The sequence below is a fragment of the Macrobrachium nipponense genome, chromosome 2 (genome assembly GCF_015104395.2).
Source record: "Macrobrachium nipponense isolate FS-2020 chromosome 2, ASM1510439v2, whole genome shotgun sequence".
NCBI classification, from domain to species: Eukaryota; Metazoa; Arthropoda; class Malacostraca; order Decapoda; family Palaemonidae; genus Macrobrachium; species Macrobrachium nipponense.
In genome coordinates, this window is record NC_087201.1 from 115,174,069 (window position 1) to 115,184,068 (window position 10,000).

The following is a 10,000-nucleotide window of genomic DNA, read 5'->3' on the forward strand; positions in this document are numbered from 1 at the left end:
TATCGTTAATTGGGCTTTCATAATGAAAGCTCCGGGCCGTCTCTTCTTCCTCAACTTCTTTGAAATATGGGAGTAAACGAGAAATATTAAGCAACAAAAAATCGAATATAAAACAACGACGTGAAGCTTAGTTTTCACCTGAGAACCATGACTCATTCTGCCATCTCCTTCAAAGCTGCGCTAATCGGAATCTTCCTTGTCTGTCAAGAAGAATGTTTCGGATTATTGAAGCGAAAAGAGAGTCCCTTTCAGGCAAACTTCAGCGCAAGTCTGAGCACTTCTATCTCCGAGATCGTCAATGGCCCCTTGAAAAACTACTGGGTTATATTTCTTCTAGACGGTTCAGCAGAAACTTTATTAGATTTTGAACAAAAAAACATTCTTAAAACTGGACATCCTGTGTCGATTTACAAAGCCAACCCAGACTGGGACTGGCATGAATTCTTACCCCCAAACCCAACACTCCAAGGTCGGTGTGCAGTTGTGCTGATAACTGGAATGTATCCAGAATGGATAAATGAAATCACAGACTCCTGGGTGCCTAAAACTTTACTCATTATAAACGTCAACTCTTTTTGGAAAAGCAGCTCATTGTTAAAGTACCCAAAAATACAGCAAGTTACTTCCCTTGCTTTAATGGAAGCTAATTTTACAGATCACGAAGCTATTCCATTAGTGTATACTACACCACCATTTATGAAGATACATACAAAGGGAAGAATGGTAAAAGAATTGTTAGGACCCTGGAATGCGTCCATGTTTTTAACCAAAAGTGATTTGTTCCCGGACCGCTTCAAGACATTCAAAGGCGAGGTTTTGCACGTGGCATCTGATTATGATGATTACCCTTTGGTCTTTGGAGATGAAAGCGGCTTGGTAGATGGGACTAACATCCGAATCCTGAATGCCTTGGCAGTGACGCTCAACTTTTCATTCACAACCACAAATCGATCACGAGATAACAGCTGGGGCGAGTTAATCAATGGCACATGGATTGGTCTACTTGGAGAAGTCTTCAGCGGCGCCAAAAACATGACTATCAATTACTTTACCGTGGTCGAAAATCGAGCCAAAGATTTTGATTATACCGCCCCTTACTTCTATGAGGGCTTTGGGTTTGCGCTTGTCATACCTCCCCCTCTGCCAATGTGGAGGAGTCTCTTGTACCCATTTACAAACTTGGTATGGACCAGTGTCATTGCTGCAATAATCATGGTCACACCAACACTCTACCTGTTGGCTGGACTGGCAGATCCTGACAACAAGATTTCCCTCATGAGAGCTTCTTTGACCATCTTTGGGGTAATACAAAAGATTTCTAATTGTTTAAAACAAGTCATTGCAGTAACTGTTTCATTTTTACTATAATGATTCTTCCTACTGAATAAATGCTGGCTATTCACCCCCTATTTCATATATTCATATGTGAAATTCCAAGTCTACAAAAATGACATACATATTGAATATCATAATTCAGAGCAATCTTCAGTAATATATTAAATGGCCGTTCCTATCAATCTTTCAAGAGTTTGTTGGTGCAGAACGTCAAAGCCCCGTCAAACAATGTCGTGCGCCTCATACTGGCTTTCTGGTGGGTTGGTGGATTGATCTTGGTAGTAAGCTACACTTCCAACCTCATCGCCGTCCTGACAGTTCCAGCTTTCCCGCCAAAAATCACTACCATCGAAGGACTTGCAGAGAGCAATTTCAGGTTGGTATTCAAGATGCACCAAAATAACCAAAGCTTCTTAAAGAACCATTTCTCTCAGGTTTCTCAAACGGTTAACTTTTTGTTTGAAAAAAAGTGTATTTGCTAACGTCATATTTCAATGTATTCTGAATTTTTATTAGCAAGTAGCTGACACCAGAAGATCTGGCCACATTCAAGTTTCAGCCACTTTGAATCGATTAGATATTTGCTAAATTGTAGTATAGTGCATCGAGGCCGTGGTTTATTACATGTAACAAAAAAATACTGGTTATATACCGACATCATATTGGAAACAATGAGAAAAAGTGTTTCTCGTGTATGGATACATGCATAACATCTATTACTGAACGAACAACGTGTTATAAAATATCAAGAATATGTGGCCACGAGGAAACTGAACAGACAGAATGAAAGTTATTTCATCTTTCCTCTAAGGAATTGTCAAACCGGAAAATGTCCGAATAAAGGAGAAAGATCTTGTATGTCATCGTTTCAGTTTCCTCGTGGCCATATACTTTTTACACATACAAACATAGACTTATAGACATACATACATATACACACACAAACAAACACACACACATTTTATATATATATATATATATATATATATATATATATATTATATATATATATATATATATGAATCGTGCAGACTGACGGAAGTCATGATAAGTCAGACTCTTGAATAATGCAGCACTAAGAATCACGGGAAGGATACTCAAACAACTGGGTGCAAGATTTTTCGCTTTTATTTAAAGGTATTCAAAGGCATTTTCAAGCAAAATCTATACAATGGAGCAAAAGATTACAAAAAAGATTCGGCTTCACAAGCAACAACTAAAATGAAAGAGGTTAAGAGTTACTCAGATTCCTTAGCTTCTCTTTTATATATCCTTCGAACTACTTGTACAAAATGAGGTCCAGAATGTAAAATCTGGTATTAAGTTAATGTTATTTTCCCAGATTAGCTCTATTAAGGCAGATTCCATGAGATTTCTGGAAACAATTTCTCTACACATTGTTACTATTATACCACTATGGGGCTAATCCATTCCATGTCATTTTTCACTTGGGTGCACAAAGAGAGTCTTATTCTTGAGATAATTTCTACCTAATTACTCATGCTGATTCATCCTGATTTGTAATTGTTGACTTATATAAACCAAATCAAACGAATCACAGTCTATACGGCGAATTCCATAAACAACGTTGTTACCCTGTTAAGGACAATTTCTCAGAAGTATAATTTTCTCTTTACACTAATTACTCAAAGAGATTAAATAAAGCGAACAAAGGGTAATTCTGCCTTCCTTTTACTTTTATTAGAAAATAATCTAACAGCTTTACTATCACAAGTATCCACAATATGAACTGGATAACATAAGTTTCTACAAGTTCTGTAGTTCGTAGGAGCATTGAAGAGGCTACAGAAGTTTATAGTAATATGGTGTCCAAAAAATAACGTGCGCCATAATGTACAAGTTATCATATGTACAATTTAAATCTACGTGTTTATCGTACAAAACCGTTTCAAACACAACTTCATATATAAAAAATTGATAATGTCACTTATGCACATTATTTTTCTGTCCGCATTTAAGTGTATAACAGACCAGTGAACATTAGGAGAGCAGGTCGGGAACTGTGTTATCAAGTTCATATTTTGGATACCTGCCTTAAGGCTGTGAATTCATTTGAAAATAGCAATGACATGCAGCCGGAGTTGCCTTTTTAAAACTGTTTGCCTTAATAATGACTTGACTACGTTCATCGAATCACTTTTGAAAATATTCAGTGTAAATTCAAGCTTTTCATATAATAATGGTAGAAACAACACGCTCATACGAAATTCTCCGTACCAGTTACAATGTTGTTTATAAAATCCATATATGGAATGTGATTAATTTCATAACGGCCATACAAGTAAGCAATGAAATGTCAAAATAAATAAACATAAATATTGAGTTAGAAAAGGGCTAAAAGAACTGACTGCTCCCATAGTGGTATAATAGTAACAAGATATAAAGAACTATTTCCAGAAATGTCTTCATTAATATAGCTAATAGAACGAAATAACATCAGCTTGAAAACAGGTTTTGCACAAGACGTTCATATGCGATTTAAAAGAAGTATGAAAAAATCTGTGTCATCTGACTTGTTCATGTTCTTTACCTCACCTCTTCTTGTTTATCCTATTACACCAGTTCATTCTAGACAGCTGTTTCTCACTAAAAAGACAGACTCAAAAGCAAACATCTTTATACGCGTTACAATGATAGTATACTCCTTTACTCTTAATTGTTGTTTGTAAAGCCGATTCGTCTTTGAAATCGTTTGTGCCATTTAATGCTGTGTCCTTGGAAATAATCATTTAAAGCAAAACATGTTGCACTGCATTGTTGCAATTTCCTCGTGGTCATATATTGTTTGTATTTTATATACCCACATCATACGGCCACCGTCTAGCGCTTTCAAATGCATCCAAAATACAGACATTTGTGCAGTGAAAATATACAGAGGCTCTAAAACAGTATTCTAGAACGAGCTTTCCTACATCACTAGGCTGCGCCTGAGACAATACCACACGAGTAACACAATATATGCCAACGATTCATCTCTTTCAGATAGAGTGGTTCGTAGTGGTGGTTTCTCCTTCCTAATATTAGCAGTTATGACTTGGACCATCGACGGATGGTCTCTTGTCTCTTGTTTGTCAATTTTTCATAAGTTGTATTTTAACAAAAGAGATCATTCGTAATTGATCCCTGATCCCCTCTTCCTGCCGAGCAACACCAGATTGCTGAACAGCAGCACCAGTATGCTCAAGTAAATGTGCCCGCTGAACAACTTCAGTTTCAGAGGTCCTTCCTCTATTCCACGCCCTCATTTCTAAACCAAAAATAAACTCGTTATTCCTTCATTCTGGCATAAACTTTAAAATATTTTAATTGTGAATCACGGTTCCCACTTGACCCTTATAACACTACAGCAGCGCTTGCACTGGAATGAAGAATTTCTTCACTTTCTGCAAATTGAGCAAAATGGCAACATAATCATAACAAGATCTGCACATCTCTCGATCTGAAGTCGTCTTTGTTTAAGATAAAAGCATCCAACGCCTGGTCTCAGTTTAAAGAAAAGTACTGCTTGTAGTAATCTACATTACTAAGAACAATTTTATCAAATAGTTATTCCATCATTTCAATTTTCAGTTCATTATTTGTACACCATGTTCAAGATATTGCCACCTGCAATCATCATAAATTGTGATGGATTAAAATATTTCACTTATACATCAACGGTTACGATCCGGAAAATTATACACATGACCGTCGATATTATTATTGGGTAGCTAATGCGCGACAGGCCCTTGGAAGTTCTGAACCCTCAAAACTATATTTTACACAACTTTTTTCAGACCCTTTTATTCACTCCTAACGGCCTACATACTTGACTCCTGTACCGCTCGTCATTTTGCACCCCGATTATGTGACTAACTTAACAGATTACAATCGTTGAATTATTGTGTATTCTTTTATGTACGACCATTCACGCGCTTACGTTTTACTTTGCACCGAATTTTTGTTGAAAATCCTCATGAGGATAGTTGTCTGTTGGTTCTGTTAACACTTATGTAGCAAAAGAAATTTTGTAATATAACTGTAACGGCCTGTTTCTCACGTTGTTCATTTTTCCTTTTTGAGGCAACATAACAATCACTGATAGTCCATGAACAATCTTTCGAGTGAAGTAACAATTTAGTATCACTTGTAAAAAAATACATGACCCTTTCAAATCAATTTTGAAGAAAGTTCCAGACAGAAATAAAAACAAGTCTAACAAAAGTAAAATTATATCCTTTCCTTATTGGCGGAAAAACTTGTTATGATGAACGAACAAGAATTAAGGTTATGAATGTTAATCACCATACATTTAGCTATGCACAAAGTGAATACTGTCAATTTTAAAACTAACATCAACGTCTACTGTACACACAATTGACTATTGGATAGGTTCCTGGCGTTGCTGTGAGTTGGTTATTATTCTGATAATTGTATTAACTGCGTATTGCAATAGGCGATAATATAGGGTCAGAGGAATCTGTATATTAAAGAATTTCAACATGAAAACCATTTGACTATGTAATATGTAAAGCATTTTTATCAGTTACTCGCTGGACACGTGCCCACAGCTAATCAACATGGATGGAACTCTGTTGCTGCATGCGCCCAACGAATCTAAACGTTTTATTATCTTTCTGTAGCAACCTACCAGTTAACAATGCGTGTGATTTTAAATTTAGTATGATATGCATAGGAGAAAGTTCTCCAAATATACAGGCGCAGTTGTTGAATACAAAAAATTATAATAAATTATTAGTTTCAAAGAATAAATACTGATGCAAGTTACTGTGTTGTTAATTCTTGATGCGGGATTATAGAGCACAATAATGAAACCTTGAGACTCGTTGGCCACAGCTATACTATCACTTCATATTTTCATGGCACGAACTGCAGAGTAACCTTCCTGGAAACCTACACATGCACATAGCAGCTGATTACATGAAATTATATGGTAAAATAATAATGTAAAATGTTTTGGGGGGGCCCCCGGTTTGTTGGAATTTCCTGGGGTTTCCAACATAACGGTAGGCTGCTACCTGGCATAAACGACTATCGTTTCTTGCACTGACATAATCTAGGGTCGGCATGATAGATTATGGCGAATTTGTCCCCGAGGCCTTGGCTACCACTCAGGACCAGTATCTGAAAGTTCTTGGGAAAAGGTTGGATCTGGTTCCTAACTATGCATCATCTGACGTCAGCTACGATCAAATGCTGGATCTACTCTTTGCGGGTACACACTCCATCACGGAAACTTACTCCTATCTCAGGTCAGTTCTGGGCGCATTTGTCTGTCGCAGTCACGAGAAATTCTTCCCAAAAGATCACATAATCATTGTATTTACTCATGTAAAAAAGGTTATAACAGATGTCAAAGATGATAGTAGCAGCGTCATAACATATTACATTAAGTTAACAACGAGAAAGATACAGCGAAGCGCAACATAGTAAAGGAGCCTTAGCTAAAGATCACACTCCATTAGCTCATTCCGAAATATTCGGAGATTAACAATATGGAATTAATTGTGAGAGTTTATGCCTTCCGCATATAAACATTGGACAACCGCTAAACTGTAGCTATTTTCTGCAGGGTTTATTGTCTACGCATATATTAATTAGACATAGGGATTTAAAATGCTACACATAAAAATAGTGGGCAATCTGCTAAATATTATGGACTTCATGTAAGGTTTAATGCCCATACTAAACTAGAGGTTTTATTTCAGTGACTTCAACATACAGATGACGAGCAATTTACTTAACCTTTACATACGTAAAAGAAGCTGCTGTAGGGAACGAACGCATAATTTTACGAGCGCTTTGCCTTGTCGCTGAGCTTTTGTTTACAAAGCAATTTGTTTAATCTTTTATTAAAGTCAGATCAACGTTTGCAAATCTCTACCATGCAACAGGCATTGCCACCTCTTCCAGACTTTTAAAAAGGCTCTGATTTATCTTAGAATCTTTCCATTCAACCACTAAATTCCTTCATTTTTTGCAATTTTTTCATTTTTTTTTTTTTTTGCATCCTAATGCCATCCAGTAACTAACCATATTCACTTTACACTTAAAACCTACTTTATATAGCCTTTAATGTTCATTATTATTGTATCATTATTATAGTCATATCCTCCATCCAGTTTTAGAAATTTCATCTAATCTGTTATTTGCTTTCTTTATTTAGCTGGGAACTTCGTAGCCTACCATCAGTGATACAGCCACGCACTGCTGTGGTTCAGTCTGATAAAATGGAAAAGAAAGAAAAGAGAAAGCTCCTTTCTTTTACTCTTCCTTTCTCCAACCATCACTGTCCCTTTCCCTTTTTCTTCTTACTAATACTAACACTCTCTCTCTCTCTCTCCCAAACAACCGCTCTTCTCTGTCTGTCTCTCTCACTCACTTTTTTCATCTTTCTCCTACTTAACACCACCTCTACTCTTTCTCTCTCCAACAATCACTGTCTTTCTCCCTCTCTCTTCTCACTAATACCAACTTTCTCTCTCTCTCCATCTTTTTTCCTCTTTCTTCTCCCTAACACCCGTCTACTCTCCCTCACTTCCTCTCCCTCTCATTCTCTCTCTGTCAACCCCCTTTTCAAACTCCACCCTCTTTGATGTCACTAATGTTTACCATATAGTATTCTTTTCCAAGTGAGAAGTCATATGCAGAAATTATGTATGATAAATTCATTAAGTAACTAAATCTATGGGCAGAACCAGCTTCGTTTCAGGGAATCCCTTCTCACCTCCACACCCTCAGGAGAAAGAACCCCATTATAAAAAAAACCCGCGTATTTGATTTGAATGCAATGTTGTGTTAAAATTTCAACGCAATCGGTGAAAACTTTTCGGAGCTTTAAGATTTTGAACAAACGAACATTTATATATATATATATATATATATATATATATATATATATATATATATATATATATAGTATATATATAGTATATAGCAGCAAGTATGGGAAGAACGAAATTCCTATGTTCAATACTACATGATTTGGTTGACTTTTCAAGATTATCTCTGTCCCATTCTTAAAACTAAAGAATTGAAACATAAAACTTAAAACAGAATCAGGCTTAAAATAAATATTTAACATAAAATAATAAAAGGAGAGAAGCAAAACATCAGATAAAGGGACATAGTATACCGAACAATAACCGAAGGAGAAGACTCGAGTGACACTTAGTGCCCGTTTGGTTCCAACGGGAAACTTAGGGGAGGTATCCAGAGGGGTTGACGCGGTCTGAATACTTAATTGGAGAACTAGCTGTTCCATGAAGAATGATTCCAGTATCCAACGCTGAATGTTATTTGGAGCCATGCCAATTATTAGAGAAAAATTTTAATTGATGTTATCCTTACATTTTTTGGCGTTTGCTAGTTTTACACAAGCAGTAACTCACGCAATGATCCAAGTTTAATCTCACTTTCAATAACCTACCACTTGAGCCCACGTACTTCCCCAGGCCGCAACTGGGACAATTAAACAAATAAATGGTTCCCGAAGGCATCAAACGATTAAGCTTTTCTTTATATTTAAACTAAGACCTAATGATTGCTACCATATACCAATCTATGCTCAACGATAGTATAATGAACAAAAGAATTGTCCTTCTCACACTTACGGCTATACTATATATATATATATATATATATATATATATATATATATATATATATATATATATATATATATATATATATATATATATATATATATATATATATATATATATCTTTACAACAGGTAACGTAATCTCGTTCTGTTCTATCTTGGACGACAGGAACCTCTAATTCTTGTGTAGTTTCACCTTTCTTACAAATGCAGTAAATTCTTTTACTCATCTAACTTTAATTAGTGGGGTGTTGCAATTCTTGATCAAAATTATGCCTCCAAGTGTGATATGCTTTTCTATATTTCAAATCCTGACGGACATTAAATTCACTTCTTAGATTCTGGCAATTTTGGGTTACATTGATTAAGCAAATCGAACCATGGTATAGAGAGCAGGAGCAAAGTATCGAAAAAAAAAAAAAACAGGCTGAACAGCATTCCGCGTATAACTATAAACCATACAGATGTGCAGACTTTTCTGCCACATCTACAATATCTCCCCAAAATGTAATAGAGAAGAAACGAATGAGATCAGCATAAAGTGGCAACGCCTGTAATAAGCACTAGGGTTCCACATGAATTAGTTTGACTAAAGCACGACCAAGGAAAAGTTAAAAGTTATTAGAATAAACTGACATTTATTAGTTAAGTTTATTCCGTTGGGCATGACACACAATAACTCAATCTTCTTTCCTTTGCCGGAAACAGGTCATCACGGTGCAGTCTAGGATACTACTTTCTATTTTCAACGGTTTGATAAATGCGTCTGTAATAAGAATATCAAGTCAACTTCTTAATATAACAAACTATACTTTGTTAAAGAGGCCTCTATTGTTCTGTAGAAAAGAAAAATAACGAGAATGCACTCTTTTCTTTAAACATTCAATCCTGTATTGAAGAACTCGAAAAGTAATTATTTCTGTTCCTTGTCATGTCTCTTTGAAGTGAAGCATGGTAAATACCCTCATGAAAACAGTAGTCTCGGAAATTTACATATGAATATTTGAAAATCAAAAAGATAATTTACAACCGTATTTCATT

General features: G+C 35.8%; 1 protein-coding gene across 1 annotated transcript in view; it reads left to right on the forward strand.

Moving 5' to 3' along the window:
- Positions 1-720: 720 nt before the first annotated feature.
- Positions 721-10,000, forward strand: part of LOC135221278 (glutamate receptor ionotropic, kainate glr-3-like) — a 9,655-nt gene continuing 375 nt past the window's right edge. Inside the window, exons 1-3 of the mRNA XM_064259091.1 lie at positions 721-1,302; positions 1,527-1,711; positions 6,417-6,608. Of these exons, the coding sequence (XP_064115161.1) occupies positions 721-1,302; positions 1,527-1,711; positions 6,417-6,608 (959 nt within the window). The remainder of the gene's footprint in view (positions 1,303-1,526; positions 1,712-6,416; positions 6,609-10,000) is intronic.